At 41.9% G+C, this 20,732-nt stretch overlaps 1 protein-coding gene across 3 annotated transcripts in view; it reads left to right on the top strand.

Annotated features, from left to right (window-relative positions):
- The window catches only part of LOC137376201 (evC complex member EVC-like), a 42,615-nt gene that overhangs the window by 4,516 nt on the left and 17,367 nt on the right, over nucleotides 1-20,732 (top strand). For 2 of the 3 annotated variants that reach the window (XR_010976149.1, XM_068044303.1), the window contains exons 3-14: nucleotides 4,810-4,893; nucleotides 5,273-5,505; nucleotides 6,209-6,293; nucleotides 6,729-6,827; nucleotides 7,192-7,326; nucleotides 10,160-10,318; nucleotides 12,619-12,835; nucleotides 14,576-14,724; nucleotides 15,756-15,854; nucleotides 17,289-17,501; nucleotides 17,897-18,006; nucleotides 19,842-20,052. Coding sequence is in view for 2 of the 3 variants with exons in the window: in XM_068044303.1 (XP_067900404.1) it covers nucleotides 4,810-4,893; nucleotides 5,273-5,505; nucleotides 6,209-6,293; nucleotides 6,729-6,827; nucleotides 7,192-7,326; nucleotides 10,160-10,318; nucleotides 12,619-12,835; nucleotides 14,576-14,724; nucleotides 15,756-15,854; nucleotides 17,289-17,501; nucleotides 17,897-18,006; nucleotides 19,842-20,052 (1,794 nt within the window). In the remaining variant the exon portion in view is untranslated. The remainder of the gene's footprint in view (nucleotides 1-4,809; nucleotides 4,894-5,272; nucleotides 5,506-6,208; nucleotides 6,294-6,728; nucleotides 6,828-7,191; nucleotides 7,327-10,159; nucleotides 10,319-12,618; nucleotides 12,836-14,575; nucleotides 14,725-15,755; nucleotides 15,855-17,288; nucleotides 17,502-17,896; nucleotides 18,007-19,841; nucleotides 20,053-20,732) is intronic. The other variant, XM_068044313.1, reaches the window with a different exon arrangement.

Here is a 20,732-nt window from a genome sequence, read left to right as displayed (position 1 = left end):
CACACCTATCTTTCTTCTCTTTCCTTAATTTATCTCCATTCTAGCTCCGACTGTCTACTCTTTTCCTCTTGCTGCTTACACCAACAGCTAGACTGCTTTCATTTGTCTGGCTTTACATCTGGACCCCTGCATCTACTGCTCTACCTTAATGTCCGAAATCTTTACAATCCAGACCCACCTTATATATTTCACTACCACCAAACAAAGCAAGTTAGAAAGCAATGCTTTCTAATAACTTAAACACTCCTCTTTATCGTAGCTTCTTCTTTTAACTTACGCCAATTTAATACAACTCCGCTCCAAGATGCTTCACACAAATCACATTTACCATTCAACAACTTCCGAAAACACACAGAGACCAAACACCAACATAGACTTGCACGCACACACAAATTGTCCTCCTTTTGTCCTTTCAGCCGTATTCTAGAGTACTGTGGTACTTCCAATGTAATTTCTACCAATTGTTTTCTGAAACTTGTTTCTATCTCTGGACATTTTTCTGGACTGGCTGTTCATTTGTTTCTGCTTTTGGAAATGTTTGTGGACTCGCTGGCAAAGTCCCACATAAGAATTGATTATGATCATAATTGCCTTATCCTTCAGACCTTTCTTTTGGCCCTTCCACCTTTGCTTTGGGGGGGTCAATAAATTTCCATCCACCTTCTTTCATTTTGCTGGTCATATTTTCACATTAATTTATTATAAATCTAGTAAACGAGCCCCCACCCACCCACCCACCCAGTCCCCAATTTAGGCTTTCTGTAGGATTGGTCATTCTGTCAAGAGTGTGGTCTGCCCGAGTCGTATTGACCTGTGGGATACCCTTTAAATCCCCTGGGTGGTATTGACCTGCGGGATGCCTTTTAAATCCTTTAAGTGGTATATGGACCTATGGGATACCCTTTAAATCCCCTGTGGAGCTCGACCTCATCTGAAGCTCTGCCTTGCGGTCTCCTGCGCGGTAACGGCCTTCGGGATACCTCTAAATCCCCTGAGCAGCTTCAACTACTATGTGGCTTTGCATTTCGGCTTTCTCAGCGCGGCTCTCTGCCCGCTTCTCTCAACTCGTGACCCATTACCCTGGCGCGTGCTTTGAGTCTCCAGGCGTTGGTTCTTTGATACCTACTTAATGTACCAGTCTCGCGACTGTGAAGTGGACCTTTCCTAACTATGGGTTAGGAAAATAAAAAGGTAATCACTCCTTTATTGGTCTTCTCACTGTCACGGTCCTGATATGGTGTATCCTGCCGACTACGCCAAATGTAAGGCTGAGGGCTTGCCCCAGTGCCCAAAAACGCCTCGACAGTCAGATGTCTTGTTCAAATGAGCGATCTTTTATTACGAGCATGCAAGGAGAAGTCCTACTCTCTCGAATGATTGTAGGCATTCTGCTACTACGTTGTTCCAGTTGTCATTTTAAACAGTTTTACTGGAGGTTTACTTGGTCAACTGTTTCTTAATTACATCATCTCCCATCTATTGCCTTCCCTGATCTCATCCTGCCTTGGTTTTATTATTCACCTTGTCAACCTCTTGATTACCCTATTCATAGGATTCAGGTGTCTCCCTACTGCGCTCGTTACCTTCTGATTAGGTATTCATATAATTTGTGTGTCTTGCAGGCAAGCTGTCTCAAGTTACAGGGACCTAAGTTACGCCAAGTATCCCATGGTTCCCTATGCCAGTCTCCCCTACAATAATATGCCTGCCCTTATGAAATTGTGCATCATGCAACTCGCCATGAGCAACTCACGAGATCTGCTATCATATAATATATCGAAAACAATGGAACCTATTTTCCTTTCCAGGCCCCTTCTGAGTGCTCAGTGCTGCAACACACTGAAGGTGTCCTGTACATTTAAGAAGATGTGTGTTCCATTTTCCTCGTCTGAGCTAGAGCAATGGCATATGCACACAAAGTGGCAGAACCTTGTACTGGAACAAGATGGAGAAAATGCGAGCAATCCTATAGTCCTGAAGCTACATTTCTTACTGCCAGCATTGAGGTTCTTCAGTGACACCTGAGGCCAGAAGATCACCGGGGGAAGGGGGGAATGCTTTAAATATCTTTGTCTTCTCCAGTCTGCAGAAGGTCACAACGCAAGGCCCAGTGAAAATTTAAAAACTGAGATTTAAATATTTTTGTCAGGCAAAGATATTAAGGATTATTTGTTTTGTGGGTGTCACTGACTAGGCCAGCATTTATTGCCATCCCTAACGGAATGGCTTGCTAGGCCATTCCAGAGTTAAGCGTCAACCACATTGCTGTGGGTCTGGAGTTACATGTAGCCAAACCAGGTAAGGATGGCAGATTTCCTTCCCTAAAGGGCATTAGTGAACTAGATGGGTTTTTTACAAACAATCAACAACAGTTTCATTGTCAGCATTAGACTAGCTTTTAATTCCAGATTTATTATGCATCACCATCTGCCATGGTGGGATTTGAACCCATGCCCCCAGAGCATTAACTGGGCTCTGGATTACTAATCCAGTGACATTACCACTACGCCACCACCTTCCCTATGGAACAAGGCAGGTCGATGAAGTTAAGAACAGAAGTAGACCATATGGCCCCTCAAACCTGCTCTGCCATTGAATGGCAGATCTTCTGCTTCAGCTCCACTTTCCTCCCACTTCCCGTATCCATTGATCCCCTGAGACCGAAAATTTTTCTACCTCAACCTTAAATATACTTAACAATGGAGCATCCACAACCTTCTAGGATAGACAACTTCAAAGATTCATAACCCTCTGATTGAAGAAATTTCTCCTCATCTCTGTCCTACATGATGGATCCCTTATCCTGAGACTGTGCCCAGTCTTCTAGATTCCACAGCCTGCAGAAACAATCTCTCTGTTTACCCTGTCAACCCCTGCAAAATCTTGTATGTTTTAATGAGATTATCTCTCTTCTAAGCTCCAGAGAGTGTATGAGTATAGATATGATCAAATTGAATGACAGAACAGTGTACTCCTGTTTCTATATTCCTAAGGCTTATTACCATGTTTTTGGAGCACTTCTCTGTTTGGATGCATGCTGAGAAGAATGAGGCAAAGAGCTGGGAATGCCCATCCTACAGCATTAGAATCCTGATGCTGGCTTTTACCTACAGCAGACACAGGCCCAGATATTTCACTGTGGGAAAGCCCCAGAATTCCAAAGGTGGTGCTGCAGGGCTAAAGACATGATGCCGTGGATCTCAATTCCATTTCCTCTTTGCCAGGCCTGGGTTCTGAGTGTTCCTCAGATGCAATGAAGAGGAAAATATGCTGTTGTATCTCCAATGCACACAAACATCACATTCCAGGTATCAAACTTTACGGAAGCAAAACCATTTACCAATGGTGGATGCTTCTGCGTTCCAATCACCAGAGTTTCCTTGAGCAATCAATTAAACTCTGATCTGATCCTTTGATTCTGTGACAACATTAAGACTTTGTGGTTGCAAAGAGATTCAACACCCCCATTAACAAGAAAGTGTAATTACTGCATGGCAAATTTACATAAGCAGTTAACATTATAAATGTGGACTTTAGGAATTACCAATGAATATATAACAATAAGGATAGTATCTTTGATTTTAAAATGGGGATTGAACTGCATCTGCACTCCCTGGTTCAACTGACCCCAGTCTCTAACCCCGCTTGAAGACTGGACTTGCTCTTGACTCTCGGGTGATTCGGGGTGGGGTGGGGAAATTTTATGCTTTCACCTGCGGTGGGTTTGGAGGCAGGGAGAGTATAAAATTGGGTTGGGGTTGGGGGGAGATCCTGCCTCCACCAAAATTTAGCCGGGGCAGGAAGGCCTGTAAATGGCCTCCCGCCTTGCTGATAATTGAGACCTTTAACTGGGAAATGAATACCCAATTAAGGGCCTTATCCCACCACTGCAGTGAGGCGGGTGACCCTGTTGCCACATGGGAAGCACCGCACAAAACACCGTGCAGGCTGCTTCTTGGCTCTGGGGCAGTGGGTCCCTCGTTAAAAGGCAATTAATGCCTGAATGAGGGACCCGGCCTCAGGAATGGGGGGGCCCACTGAGAGTCCTTGTTACCGACCTCCCGCTCTGACCTACCTGTGGCCTGGATCCAGCACCACTTCTGGACCTCTGGCTGGCAACTCTCCAAGGGCAGGACGAGCTCCTTGATTGTCGGAAGGCCCCCGGCTGTCCACTTAAGTGCCTGATTGGCACTAGATTTGGCGAGTCTTCCGGAGAAGAGGTGGTGCAGGGTTCTCGGTGTCGCTTTTTTGGACGTTGAGACCCTCGTCGCCAGCATAAAATCCCAGCCTCTATGTGCAAAGCCATAGGAGAGGTGAATTAGTATTTATAAAATATCTGTGCCTAGCTCAGACCCTTTACGCTATTTCAAGTGTTAAAAGTCTGATTTCTTCAAACTTGGAGCTGGAAACTAAGAAATAATTATCAATCTCAAACCTTCCCTCAGCAACTGCTATTAATCTCCAGTTGAAGGAACACTGCAACTACAGGTTAATGCATTACACACGATGGTCCTGATTTTAACTCGACCTGCCTGGTGGAAATCAGGTGTGAGGACTGTTAAAACAAGGGCAGTGAATTCTTACCCCTTTGAACCTGCTCCTATCCCAGCGTATCACAAAATTAACCTGTTCTTTTGAACAAGCAAGGGGGAGACTTGTAGGAAGATGATGGGGTCCTTCTTTAAATATGCAGAACAACCTCTTGTGCCCTGAGTGCTCTGTTATGCCCCTAAACTCACAAAAATGAAAAGCTTAGACATTTCAGCAGTAGGACATTATTATGATTTGCTAATATCTTTTATTTTACAGGAAAATGAAACTTCATTTAACAGTAATATAGCTGCTTTTGCACTGAAAGCAAGAGTCATATATCCCATTAATCAAAAATTCAGAGTAAGTATCACAATTGTTGTTCTAATGGGCAACAATTATTGCAGTACTATATCCAGTTGTCAGTTTCACTGTGTGCATTTGTAGCTAATATCTAGCTGTATTATATTTTTGTATTAAAAAAACCTGCATTTACTACAAAAATAAGTTACAGGATTGGATAGTTAATATTAGGTTAACAATTTAGAAGAATCGGAACAACAGTTCAATTGTCTAATTAAATAGTCCAAACTCAAAATGCAGATTCCCACTTCTAGGATGAACTATTACTTCCTAAAATGTGTTTCTTTTAGACAATAGTGATATATTAACAATCTTTAGTAATGTTGGTGTTTGCTGATTACTTCCTGATTATTAATAACAACATGGATTTTATTTCTAGCCACTAGCAGATGGATCATCTCAGCCCTCTCTATTCGAGGGCTTGAAATGGAGAGATCAGACCAAAAGAGCAAAAGAAGACTTTGTTTTATCTGGATCTGAGTCACCTAGTCAGGATGAGAAAGATTGCTATTGCTTTCCAGGGAATTATTCAGCACCAGACCCAACAGCATGTAATGAAAATAATTTAATTGCGATGGTGACATTTTTTTCTGAAGTACTGGTATATACAAGGTAAAATATTTTCAATAACCATAATAGACACAAATGTCTGCATGCATATCACAGTGTTTCACACCAGGAGTCGAGACCAAATGTAGTCTTCAGGTGAAATGGAGTTAGTGGCTGGGGATTAATGGACAAGGACATGCAAATGTAATTCAGTCCCCATTTTAATCTCATGCGTTCTATCTTCAGGTGAAACAAAGTTAGAGGTTGTGCGTTAATTAGAACAGTATGCACAGACTTCAATCTCTGTTATAAAGTGATATATTTTATCCTTAGTTTATATATTATTGGTATTTTATGATATTTGTAATTAAGTACCAAAGGTTTTGGGAAATGGGAAGCAGAGAAGTAAAGATTGCAGCCGAGGAGGTTATAAATTAAGATTTAGTGCCTCCAGCGGCAGATGGTTGTTACCATAGCATCGAAAAGTAAAATACTGTGGGTGCAACATTAACTCTGTTTCTCTCTCCACAGATGCTGTCAGACCTGCTGAGTATTTACAGGATTTTTATTGTTACTGTAGGATGACCAGTTTACATACAGTTTCCATTATAAATGTATATTTAGGAAATCATAATGGAACATGCACAAATGTAGGAAGTTTAATAGATTAAAATGACATGTGTAAATGACCATCTGCCATTTCAGGATATATTTAATGCTATTCATTGTTGATCAGTTGTAATTTTTGTTTATCTCCATTTAACAGTCCTGTTGCAGAGCTTGGCCTCTACAGACTCAGTCTGCAAACCCTGAGGCATTTAGATACAGAACTACGTCAAGAAAAGTATATGGTATGTGTAGAGAACTTGCAAGGACCATTATGTAATATTAAATATCTTAACCTAGAAATGCTGGTGGCTTCATTGCATTGCATGCTGCACTTCTGTCTCCTCTTAACTAGTCTTGCCATGATCCCATTCCAAATCCCAGGGAAGGGATCATTTGTGGGTGCCCATGCCAGTACCAGTGCTATTGGTGCCACCCCCCACCCCCATCCCTCAATGAACCCAGTAGAATTTCAAGGCAGCCGCACTGTGTGTTGCCCTGTGTGTATATAAAGCACACTATTGCTTTGTATCTAATGTAATGTAGATTGTGTATTACCTTTTATGTAACGCTCTGCAAACTGCGTATAACAAAGAAACACAAGATTCAGTGATATTGCTGCTGTATTTATCAGGCCTTTACCATTCAGGAGCTCTGAATACATATAAATTTTGTTTTAGATGTTTCTTCACTTATTAAGAATACAAATGAATGACTTGTACTTAAAAGAGAAAATAGATGAGCGGTTCTACAGAGATTTTCTTTCCACACAAGAAAAGGTAATGATCAATCATACAATCCTCTCTGTTTGCGTTATCAAAGTGAAAAGAACATTGATCTCTTGGTTTAATTTAATAGTGCAGAGTTACTTTAAGCATCGTGTAAAGGTAGTAGCCTGATAAGTCCAGCAAATTGCTTTACTCCCAAACTTTTCCATTTGAAAGGAAAACAAAAACTGATCAATTGAATGATTCCTCTCTAGGAGAGAATAATAGACTAATAATATCTTGAGAGTTAAAAATATCATGCTGCTGTTGACCGTGATCTCACTTGATTTCTTAGCTGGGGTTCTGGACAAGTCTTCGGTTCTTTGTAAAGTGATTTTAATGTGTACGTTGTAAACATAACTGTTCTCTTCAAAAGGAACTGGAGGAGCTGGAGAAGCCAGATAAGCCAATGTTGCCTGGTAGAGCTGAAAGTAAAGACTCTGAGCATTGTTATACTTTGGAGGAAACTGAAAGAGATGAAAGCAATTATTTACAATATACCATACAACAGGTAAGATTATTTTAAGAGGTTTATCATGCAATACATTGCAGTGGCAGCTAGACTTCTTGGGCTTGGCAGGAGTGGTAACCTGACTTTGAAAGATTAGGTCATTTAAATCATTAGTTACGCACAGTTGTCTGGATTTTGTGCAGCTGGCAAAGCTGCCATGGCCAGGCCAAAAAGGCAGGTGGGGGAACACCCCTACCTCCGCCTCTTCAGCCACCCCTGGCTCTCCTGGCACGATCCTCCTTTTATTCTAGAAGCAAGGTTTCTGGCACCGGCATATCTCTCCCTTTTAAAGACGGGGATCTTATTGCCAGAGCTACTGGCCAATCACAGGGCTGGCAGCTCAGCAACATTAGCAGCACCACCGGTACTACAGAGGTCTTGGACCCTGGCCCAGCACTGGAACCCCAGACCACAGGGAAGTAGGCGGGGTCACCCAAGCCCATCTGGAAGGCCCCAGCAAGGATAGGGCTGGGGAGGTGGGCCTGAAGTCCAGAGGAAGCGGGCGGGGGGGGGGGGGTAGGGGAGTCCATAGAGTTGGAGGTTTTGCTGGTAGGTGTCCTCTGGGCCACAGATTGTCTATGGAGGAGAGACCACACCCCCACCACCCCCAAGACTTCAGAGAGGGTGCCTGGCATGGCAGAAGCAACCCCCACTGCTGGTCAGATCCCAGCAGCGGGGGGCAGAGGCCCTTAAGTAGCCAATAATCCACTTTAGGGCCTCAATTGGCCTGTGGGCGGGATGGCTGTCGTCGGCCTATCCCGCCCCTGGCAAAATTGCTTGGCGGCAGAGCGTCGCAATTCTATGGACTCTTTACCTCCAACCCCATCTTGGAGAGTCCCATATAATCCAGCCCAGTGAGTGTAATTGAAGAGTGACCATGTAAACCGATTAAACTGCTTGCAGTCTTCAATAAGGCTGAAGATACAGTTATTAAATATTTGTTAACCTTATTGAAGGCTATATGGGGAAAAACCAAGGGTAAGGAATATCCTAACTACAGATATAAAAGAAGAACCTATAGGCAAGTAGTAGAGCAGCACAATATCCAATCCTCTCTTTCATGACTGACAAAGTACATCAGCAGCTGTATGTTGTGAATGCAAAGACAGTTTGGCATTCTAATACCGGCACCTTATAGGGCAGAGATCACAATGCCTTCCAGGTAATGGGAGTCGGGCTCAGCACTGTACACTGTCTCCAAGAACAGATGTAGGAGAAGATAATGTATTCTAAAGGAATTTGGCAAAATAAGACTACCCCACGTTACAATCAACTAGATGGATGGGCTGAGATAATGTTAGAAAGCTTTATCAACCTCTTCCATATCCATTGTTTTCCCATACCAAACCATCAGATGACTGGACAGCTCTTTCATTGTAGACCAATATTTTAGCAGAGAACACATTCAAAGTACAACTGGAAAGCTTTGCCATACTAACATCTTCCAGTCATCATGCACCAATAATTGTAACAAACATGGTTGGTTATTGATACCTAGGTTAGATATATGGCCGCTGTTAATTATCCCCTTGAGAAATGCACCAGCGCAGTAATATTTAGCAGTGTCATTGGTCAGTGGGAAAGGAGATGAAAGTGCTGGCCATGCTGACTGATGCATCAGTTACCATGATATGTGAGGAGCATGATAAATGATATTGCAGCACTAACTGGGAATGAGCCATATGCATAACAGTTGAAGATTGTGATGAACTTTTCAACTATTTGGAAGTGCTGCCCTGGTGTTGCAATTTGACTCCAGGTGCCCTTGCTGCAGACAGCAAAGTTTTGGAACGAAATCACTATTGATGCTGAACAAGCTGACACAATTGTCCTATACCATTCACAAGTGGGTGTACCAAGATCTTCAGCTATCTGCTGGTGCTGGCTAATCTTCTTGCTATAACTTTGTTCACCTAGTACAATTTCAGTCACAAAATATGCTACTTGAAGTACTTCAAAAATAAAGATAGGAAGATAGTAACTATTAATATGTTTAAAAAAGGTCATAATATTATACTAAAAAGTACTGTAATCATTGCAAAATAAAAAACTTGTGGAAATTTAAAAGTTCCTTCTTCTATGTTGCTTCCATTCCACATCCGTGCAAATCGACAAAAGAGCAAACCCAGAGCAAAGCTATTCGAATTGTGCAAATATCTGTCAAATTTTGTTCTAAAATGGGCAAAGGCACAAAATTGGGACAAACAACCCAGCACAAGAAATACTGCAGACTGCTGAATTGCAGCTCAGAAGAAAATGGGCCCAGCGTCTGCTATACCAAATCTGTGATCTCCCCGTTCCCATTATGCACCTGTTCTTCCAGTGTACTGCAACACAGAATTTACCCTGAAACGTTCTTTTCTGGCTTTTTTTTACAACAAGTATATTGCATTACCCTCATTATACAAGTCTCTTGGTCATAATAATAGCTTCTTTACAAGTTGCTTCTTGTGGTATGTTATGGGAGATCTTCTATGGCATGCACTTCATTATGTACCAGAAACTCTATTCTCAAGGACTTTATTTTATTGAGGTTGGAATAAGTGTGTACTACCGTTATTCTTCACCTGTCCTGACATTATGCTTTCCAGTGAATCTTTTTATTTTGCAAGGCTTGCACTGCAAGCAGAGGTAACTTAGGAAGTTAGTTAACATTTGTTTATAATATGCAGTTCTGAAGAAGGGTCACTGACCTGAACCGTTAACTCTGCTTCTCTCTCCACAGATGCTGCCAGACCTGCTGAGTATTTCTAGTATTTCTTGTTTTTATTTCAGATTTCCAGCATCCGCAGTATTTTGCTTTTATTATATCATTTGTTTGTCTGTTGCTCAGCTCAGTGGATTCCTCCAGCAAACTGAAAGTGCCCATTCCTTCCTTTTGAGTAATTCCAAGCTCTCTAAAATCACTGTACGGGAGATAATGAGGAACACAAGTAAAATAATGTCTCAGGTGGAGAGTCTGCTAACTAACTTCCTGACTTTTCAAGTCACGGTATGTATAACTGTCTGGGAGTGTTGGAGTTTTGTATGTATCTGGGCTTTCGTTTCTGATTAATCGTGCAAACTGCTTGCTGCTTTTGACAGGAGTATTTAGTCTGCAACTCCAAAAGGTTGGATAAAATTATTTAAATTATGCAATTATATATGTTCAGAATCCTTAAAGGAATATCCAAAACTAACATTTTGCCTGTTCCAATTTATCTGACAACAGCAGCTGCGAGTAGGAATGTATTGATGTAAAAAAAAAACCCTCCAAAATATTCTTAGAGCTAACCACTTGCTCCATTTTTGATTGACTCAAGGGAGACGGTGGCATGGTGGTAATCCAAAGACCCAGGTTAATGCCCTAGGAACATGGGTTCACATCTCACCACAGCAGCTGGAGGAATTTAAACTCACATAATTAATAAAAATCTGGAATTGAAAGCTAGTCTGAGTTTTAATGACATCATTACTACCATTTGATTGTTGTAAAATCCCATCTTGTTCACTAATGTCCTTTTATCGGGAAGGAAATCTGCCATCCTTACCTGGTCTGGCCTATATGTGACTCCAGACCCAGAGCAATGTGGTTGACTCTTAACTGCCCTTTGAAATGGCCTAGCAAGCAACGCCGTTCAAGGGAAATTAGGAATGGGCAACATCGCCTGCCAGCGATGCCCACATCCCGTGAAAGAATTATTATTTTTTAATTACCTGGGGTGTGAATTAAAGGCCCGCTCAGGTCAGGAAAAAGAACCCTACCCGAACCCGACCGATCCACAGCAGACCCGAGCCCGACCCCACTCGGCCCAACCCGAATCATCCCTTCACTTGCCTTCCGACTGGGAAGCTCCATGGTGCTGCAGCGCATGCGTGATGACATCATAGTGACGTCACTCGCACACTGCGCAGACTCCCAGTTCAGGTTTTTTTTAAAGCAGAGCAGAGCACTTACCGTGTGTGGCCGGCCCGACCCGACCTGAGCCCGAAAACCGGGCCCGACCTGAACTGGATGCATGTCGTCAGGTCCTGTTGGATTCGGGTTGGGTAGCAGGCCTTTAGTGTGAATGTCATCTGCCACTTGTCAGTCAAATTTAAATGTTATTCAGGTCCTGTTTTAGCTGGCATGTGTTGCTTCATTATTGAAGAAGTTATGAAAGGAGCTGAGCATAGATGAATCATTAGGGGAACAATCTCCCTCCTGACCTTATGAAGAAGGGAAGGTCATTGATAAAGCAACTGAATATGATTGTGCTAAGGACACTTCCCTAAAGAACTCCTGCATTGATGTCTTGGGCTGGTGATGAATGGCCTCCAACAACAGTCTTCCTTTTGTATCAAGTGTAACTACAGTTTTACTTGAGTTTTACTAAAGGTCCTTGGTGCTATACTCTGTTGAAAGCTGCTTTGATGTCAAGGGTGGCTGTTTTCACTTCTGGTATCTAGCTTTTGCTCCATGTCTGGATCTAGGTTTTGATGAGATCTGGAGGTAAGTAGTTCTGGCAGAACCTGAATTGAGTGTCAGCAAACAGTTTATTGGTGAGTGGGTGTTGCTGGATGGTGACGACTTAATCATTTTGAGTCATTGCCATTCACTACTTAGTCGATGTAGAGATCCAGGACTACTTCAATGGGGGTGCAAAACTGTGTTTATTGCTCGTGTATTTCAAAATTTACTAACTTTAAAAATTATTTAGACAACTCCATAAATTTGCTTTAATATTAAACCTTTAATTTCTTATTACATTTATATTCCAGCCAATGCATAGCCAAAGCAGTGCTAGATCACCTTTATTTATTTAGAGATACAGCACTGAAACAGGCCCTTCGGCCCACCGAGTCTGTGCCGACCATCAACCACCCATTTATACTAATCCTACACTAATCCCATATTCCTACCACATCCCCACCTGTCCCTATATTCTCCTACCACCTACCCATACTAGGGGCAATTTATAATGGCCAATTTACCTATCAACCTGCAAGTCTTTTGGCTGTGGGAGGAAACCGGAGCACCCGGCGAAAACCTATGCGGTCACAGGGAGGACTTGCAAACTCCACACAGGCAGTACCCAGAATTGAACCTGGGTCGCTGGAGCTGTGAGGCTGCGGTGCTCACCACTGCGCCACTGTGCCGCCCCTCCACTGGTTATACTTCTCATATTGCATCTGTGCACCCACATTGTACTGCCATACCTCATTCAAAGTAAATGCCTGATAAGGATTTGCACAGCATGTATTAGAAATTAAACTTGAATTAAATAATTTAGCAGCCCGCCTTCAATTGGCTCTATTATGTTCATGTCATAGGTTATTCTGGATAGGCTGCTGCATTGGGAATTCATGGCAAAAAGCCTTCATTCCTTGAAGTGGCTTGTGCAACAAGAAAACAGAGACAAATTAAAGATGGTGGCTTCAGTCCTGAACACACTCGTCAAGGATGGTGAATTGACTTTTTGGCAAAAAGAAGAGATTTTAGCCAGATTACAAAGTTCTGTTCAGGACAGTGTGGACACATACACCAATGGTAAGGCCTAAATTGTAGCCTACAAGCTGAATTAATATAGACATTTAAAAGTTTTTAGTTTTATTGTACCAGGGCCACTTTTTGACTGACTCAGGGATATCACATCTGAAAGTGTCCAAAACTGATAAATATCAAAAGATATGGATTCTGCAAACTTAAGGATTTCTACTGCTAATCACTTACACTGTCCTGTGTAGAAATGCTAACTACATACAGGGTGAGCTCCTAATAAAGTCCAAAGGACATTAAGAACTTATTAATAGCAAGCAAGAAATTCCTGTTTGTAAATAGATGGGTACTTGTAGTGCCTGAAAGATGGTGATTCCATCTTTAAAAGGTGTTGTTTTTGGGCAGTGTCGTTTTCACGAGTGTGCACGTGGACACCACTCATCTGGAATGTGTAATATGATCCAGTCATTGGTAGTCAGGCTGGAGGCAGTTACTGCAGCCTTCAAGCTCTGCTTGAATATGCAAAGATGCTAATGCCCCGTAGCACTGCAGGCATAACCACTCGAGTTCAGGATATTAAAACCCCCCACAGTTCAGAAAAATACAATTTTTAGAGAGTTTTAGAAGTGGCAGCTTTGGTGTCGCTAGTAACCACTCAAGATGGTCTATGCTGTTATCACCGTGTATTACTGCTGGACCCTGGAGGTCATGTGAATCATTACATTGTCAGCTACTTCGATAAATAAGCTGTGATTTGAAATTTGATAGTTCCAAATTGAAAAGTAATGTTGTTGAAATAAATCTGGAAGTGAAAGGGCTTGAATTTCCATTAAGTTCTCCTGATTTCCTGCTGCAACTGCAGTGTCACCTTTTTTTGGAGGAATGAGCTTTTTTAACTTTTTACTGCATTTTATCTGAGGGTTCCTCTGATCTAGCACCAGAGAATCCCCACGGAAACTGCAGACAAAATGGGCTGGATTCTATGAGCTTGCCCGTGCGGGCCGCGCGCCAAAGAGCCAGTGCAATCGTAAGCGTGGCAGCTCATTTAAATAGCCAGGGCGGCCCGCCCCCCTCAATCATGTGGAGGGGGTGAGCTGTCCATCCCCGGCAATGGCATCAGCCATATTTAAAGAGATATTCCACCCCCCCCCCCCAGAATAACATAAAATTCCAATGCACCTTTCCCACCCTCCCCATAACAATCACCTGAACTGTTTGCCCTTCCCTATCACCCCCCCCCCCCTCCCAAAACACTTACCTATTAACAAGTGACTCTCGCACACCACCCCCCCCCCCCCACCCCCGCCCGTCCAAACTGTGCAAAATTTAAAGTACAACCCTTCCCACCATCCCCTACACCCATGACATTTATTTGACCCCATTTCTTCCCTGCCCCCTCCCCCACCACCCCTCACCCCAACCCCGGCACTGTTAAACTTACCTCCTTACCAGGCTCGCGCCTCATTTCCCCAGATGGGGATTTGAAGGCAAGGGAATGTTGGCTGCCCTCAGGATCACGGGTGAGTATATTTAAAATAATTTTATTGATTTAAATATTCAAATTGTGGTCCTGGAGCCTCGCCGCTGCCAGGAGGATCAGGCCAGGCCTGCCAGCATTCATGTCCATGGCAGGCCTCATCCGGAGCCATTTTCAGGCCCCCCCCCCATGGATCACTACCTCGAGGGCTTCTTAAAACCCAGCCCAATAATTTTGATTGTTTCACACATCCTTTCGAACCTTAAAACATATCCATAATTTATACCGATATATAATATAAATACTTCTTGCAGAATGTAACAAACAAACTAAAGATCTTATTTTGGGAATGAAGAGACGACGCAGAACTTTGGTGAAGAGATTCAAAGAGACACAAAGACATGAGGCAAAGGCTCTGAAAGACCAGGCAAGGCAAATGCTTGCTCCGACTGATTTTATTCAGGTCAGACTGTAAAATACTCCTGAGATAAACTTGTTGGATATAAGTTTAGGAGTTAATGTGTTGGGTTCACACTTCTGTTATCAGCATGAAAGAATAACGCCATTTTAACAAAGCAATCACTGACCTACTCAAGACACCCCTTCAGCAAACTCATCCTTCGCTTGTTTACTGATTTTATACACCATGTAGGACATTGTCCCAATTACAAAATGCACAACATTGACTCATGCACATTCAGATTCTGGTGGTCAGAGCAGAAATTAAGCACTTCCATCTCTGATGTAACGTGGGTTAGCACCAGAGTGGAGCTTCCTCAATCCTGACCTAAATATTTTATCTGAGCCCGTTTCTGAAAGCAGAATGGCTGGCATACTCCCAGGACATGAAAGAAATCTGAGAATCATGGCTAACCAAAATTGAGCCTCGAGCCTCATCTCCAAAGCATCAGTAAGGGTATGGGCACTCCTCACCACCTCTCCACGGCGCCCCCGTCCATTCCCTCTTAAGTCTTAACTCAGAGTTGGAAATAAACTCCCTAATTCTCCATTTTCTTCATGAGCATTCTTGTTGATTGTACTGTTCATACTGGTGTCTGAGTATTACAATGCTTATTGACAGACCACCAGATTGGTTGAGTCTTGGTTGAGGGAGTTTGAAATGTACAAATGAATCCAATTTCAAAATTTAATCCTGAAATTTCTGTATTCAAAAACAAGAACAACAGAGTAGAGAGGTAGTTGTTGTGTTTGTTATTCTTACCTTCGGGCTGGATTAGGTTATTACAAAAGAAAAATTGTGTCTTTGTGAAACAGTCATGAAATATATATATTGTGCATTCGTTCTGCTAAAGCAATAACATCCTACCTGTAAAACTGAAAAATAACACTGCTTTCAGGTGCTTAATTCCTTAATATGAGTCTTGTGCATTCTGTATGGAAATTAATTCTAACATTACAGGAAGATTGAATATAGGTACTCCCAGTGGTTTAATGATTCCATAACATAAAGTAATATAGTTGTGAACTTTATAGAGTTATCATGAGCTTGCAGAGCGGCACAGGCAGATCCGCTGTGACGTGGAGGATGAAGAGGATCATAATGATGCTAAGGCAGTTACTGAGCTGTGGAAGGTGAGAGTCCAGTGAATCCATTTCACAGATTATCCCTATATAGACTATAGAGATTTCAGTTTTTAAACACGTTACTAAAATATTTGGTTCTGTTCATTGAAACTTCAGGAGTGAAAAGTTTGGATAGCGCTGTGAGAGGCTTTTCTTGAATAGAGGGAAGGATGTCCTGATTTAGCATTTTTCCTCATGGAGGTTGGAAGGGTCATGACCTTATGGCCTTCACAAAATATACACTACTGTATACATTGTGATCACTGTTTTCTGCTGGCTAAATGCTTGTAAACTAGTAGTAGCCTTTTTATTAGTATAATTGACCTTGAAATTCCAAAATGGGGTACACCTCTGCATAAGTAGCAAGCTGCACCTTCTGTGATCCGGTGCCACTGATACTGCAGCAGAAAAAGAATATAGTTCAATGCTGTACTTATAAGCAAAAGTGCTTCATGGAATCAAAATTGCATCAAATTTTTCTTAGTCATATTTGTGCTTCTTCAGATTGAGGATTGACTATTCAAGGAAGTGGCATAATGTTTTGCTCCCAGGCAGAATCAAATATTTTCATGAAAGTTGCAACGTAAGTTAACAACAGAGCAGAGCTGTCTTAACTCCAGGGTCATAGAAGTTTATAGAATAGGCTGAATTACCTCCGATCATATCTGGGGCTTCTAAAATTAATCTCAATGCCCTGTTTTCTCCTTTAGCCCCAGAACAGATCAGTATGCCCTAATACTGCAGCGTGGTATTTCCATGTACTTCACCATCCTTGTGCTTTGAGTGAGACTGACAATTTATTGTAACGACTGTTGAATTAAGTGAAGCCTTAGTTTATTATATTAGATTAAGATTGCCTAAACTCATTTCATATTGGCTATCACAGTAAATAATCAGAGGACACTTTTCTATCACTAAAAGCAGTTCTAGTTGAAGGTACTTGCTCTGTCAGCCAATCCTTAAACTAACCCATTTACTTTTAAACACATTTGTAAATGTTTGTTTATATTTTCTAGTAAAAGAATAACTTGAAATCATACAGTTGAAATTTATTGGGATAATTTTCCAATTTCTTGCTGTCGTTGTGGAGTCTCAGTCACTAGAAGCACAGATCAGAAATTCAGACATAGGCTGCACATGATTTCCCCAATCATTTTGGCCAGAAGATTGTGTATGGTACAAGACTGTATTTTTGATGCCTGCTGCTGGCGAGTGAAGCTCGTCACCAGCAGCATGAAGTCAAAAGAAAAACTCCTTTTAGTGACAATCTTCAGATGTAGAGGCAAATGTGAGTTTGGAAAGGATGGATTTTGCTCTGCATACAATTAGGATAAAAATTGTTCTTTGGTGTTTTCCTCATTGGCTTCAACTGCAGAAATATGGAACTGCCATTGTTTTAATAAAGTGGGCATATAGCACAATAAGAAATGCTGTACCACACAGAATCTGCACTCTGCCTCATCACGGACTGTGGACAAACTGATCAAGCAACTTTTCTCAGAGACTCTACCGAACCTTACTGAACTATCTTTATCTGCAATGGAAACTCTGAGAAGCCGTATGCAGCAAGACCTGTCAGCGAGAAAACAAACGGCAGAAGAAGAAAGAAAACAGCATTTGAAACAGTTCCAGGAAAAACTGGCCCAAATGAAGCAGGTATTTGCAATAAATTATTTCCAGTCCCTACTTTTTTTTTTTCTCCTCTATTTTATTTTACTAATTGTCACATGCCAATCCTTGCTAAGAGGCTGGGAAGATGGCTGGTTCTCAGGCTTCCACCTCTGTTGTTTTTGTAACTACCCTTCCACATACTCGAGTGATTTTCAGCAGTTGGGCTTATTCCAGTTACTGATAACAATGATGGAAACCAATGACACTCCTTGGCATAGAACATCTCAGTCTTGCACCACCCGAGCAATATTTCTCATGAGAATTTGGCAAGGCATTCAGTTCTGAAAGCAAACATGTTAACTGACTCGGTGTAGCTGATGAGGTTGGTACTGCTGTTGAAAATAGGGATTTCATATAATTGTATCTCTATCACAATTTAGGTGTGGCGAGATGAGCAGACACTTAACTCAGCCAGACAGAAACATCTGGTTGATAAGCAGGAGAAGATCATTCAAGGTTTCCTACTGAGGCAGAGTGGCCTAGATGAGAAGTAAGTATGAGTTATTCAAGGTTGACCAAGTTGAAAAGTTACCCATGCCCCTATGAAATTCAGTGAAACGACTGGTAGTTCCTCTTTTTTTTTCTTGATTTACTTTTGTCTCCTTGAATATTGGCCCCCTTTACAGGAAAGTGATGACATGCTTAGAATTCTGGGACTGGCATTGACGTTCTGTCTGATGTTGGCTAATTCAGTACAAAACCAGATAGCAAAGCTGTGACCTTCCTGTCTTACGCTGCCTGTGCCATATCACTGAGCCATTCAAACAGTCTAAAAAAAAATTTTCTCCTATTTTCTCCTTCAAATGCACAGTTCCGTGTTCGAATACAGTTTCAAGACGACAGTGCCCCTTCGGTACTTTGTCCAATTGCCTATTCTTCATGTAGTAACCTAGGCAATAAATGTCAGTGACTATAGATAGCACCAAAATTAATCTTGATTCTGTTTTCACCTCACCTCATATCAATGCACATGTACTTTCAAGTAGGAATCACTGGATAATAACCAGGACTACATTCCCTTGATGATTTTTGCTCTCTAGCTTAGAGATGCTGAGACCAGATCATTTGGAACAGACTGAAAATCAAACCTGACACATTATTGTCTGTATTGCCTAGTGCTAAACTGAACAGTGCCTTTTTTTATCCTCTAAACCACTGTTGGAGCTTGTGTTTGTTGATGGGGCAACAGTCTGCGTGAATCTGACCCTTCCCTTTATTGACTACTTAAACTATTATATCCTTACCTGCTGCGTATTTCTAGTATTTTCGGTTTTTCTTACTAATGTTGTTGCTCCTCAGTATATGCCTATCACTACTTCATTGTACACAAATGACATACACTCGATTTCCTTTGGTTCTAATGATTTTTCACAATTGTGTTCTTTAGGTTCACTTTAACTCTGTTTCACAGACACATGAATGAATTCATACCATAATAAAAGCAAAATCCTGCAGATGCTGGAAATCTGAAATAAAAACCAAGTGCTGGAAATACTCAGCAGCGTTTGTGGAGAGAGAAGCAGAGTCAACGGGCTGGATTTTATGTTGGGCGAACGGGAGCTGGCCACCGACTTAAAAGTCGGTGGCGAACCCGCTTCTGCCTCGCTTGGGTATCAGTCCCGCATTTTATGGGTCCCCAGGCTTTAATTGTGCCAAGGCAAGACTTCCACCCGCTTGAGGGAGGAAGTCCTGTCAATCAGCGGGCAGGCAGCTCTTAGTCCCAGCTGCGCTACTGGGAGCGATGGCCACTGCTGGGACTGCAGTACAGCATTTATGTAGTGTTCCAAATTGCTTCACGGTCAGTGAATCACTTTAAAGTGTAGTTGCTGTTGCTTTGTATGCAATGCAGCAGCCAATTTATGTACAGCAAGACTCCACTTTTAACAATAAGGCGAATGACTAGTTAATCTGTTTGCTACGGTTACGAGGTAAATGTTGGCCAGGACCCTGAGAGAACTCCCTTGTTCTCCTTCAAACAGTGTCATGGGATCATTTATATTCACCTAAATAGGCAGACAGGATCTCAATTTAACATCACATCTGAAAGATGGTACATCTGTTAGTTCAGCAATCCCTCAGAAGTGACAGTTTGGAGTCCGTGTGTTTACCTGTGATATTTAAGAGATTGAGAACTCCCCGTTGTCTGCCGTACTCACAAAATAAAGAGTGATTTTTGCTGTTTCCCTGTTGCGCACATTTGCCAATCTTAATCTAACTAAACTGCCACTGTCTGCCCAAGATATCGGAGGAGCTCAAACTAAGAACCAAGCATTTTCCAAATAATCTACATATGTAATTGCTTTTCATGCTTACTTATTCTTTCAGAGTTTCTGAAGACATTGTGCTGGAGCACAAGGTAGCTTTACAATCGATGGTTAGACAGCTAACTCTGAGGCAGCTAAGTCTAATGATACTCAAAGAAATGAAGCTTTTCAAGACAAAATGTCTGCTAGATGAACTTGGGGAACAGCAGATGAAGGAACCACGCATTTGGGATCAGCATGAGGACGAGAACATGAAGTTGCAGGATAATCTGGTACAGAAATATTATGCACTATCTGTTCATCAAGCCTACCAAGGACAAATATTTAATATTCACAGTTGAGCTTTAATTTTCAAGATTTACTTGGCAGTTATGTAATATTAAGGTCAACACATAGATATAGAATATTTTTTGTATGTGTGCTCAGATTGGGCCAAGGTAAACCATTAATTGTTACGAATATACGAATTAGGAGCAGTAGAAGGCCACTCGAGCCTGCTCTGCCATTCAATAAGTTCATGGCTGAACTAATTACTCCACATTCCCACCTACCCCCGGTAACCTTTCACCCCCTTGCTTATCAAGAATCTATCTACCTCTGCCTGAAACATATTCAAAGACTCTGCTCCCACCGCCTTTTGAGGAAGAGAGTTCCAAAGACTCGTGACCCTCTGAGAAAAAATTTCTCCTCATCTCTTTCTTAAATTGGTGACCTCTTATTTTTAAACAGTGACCCATGGTTTTAGATTCTCCCACAAGGGGAAACATCCTTTCCACATCCACCCTGTCAAAGACCCCTCAGGATCTTACATGTTTCAATCAAATCGTCTCTTACTCTTCTAAACTCCAATGGATACAAGCCTAGCCTGTCCAACTTTTCCTCATAAGACAACCCGCCCATTTCAGGTATCAGTCTAGTAAACCTTCTCTGAACTGCTTCAACGCATTTACAT

Source organism: Heterodontus francisci, chromosome 1, assembly GCF_036365525.1.
Source record: "Heterodontus francisci isolate sHetFra1 chromosome 1, sHetFra1.hap1, whole genome shotgun sequence".
Lineage (NCBI taxonomy): Eukaryota > Metazoa > Chordata > Chondrichthyes > Heterodontiformes > Heterodontidae > Heterodontus > Heterodontus francisci.
This window is presented reverse-complemented; position numbering and strand designations above follow the sequence as displayed.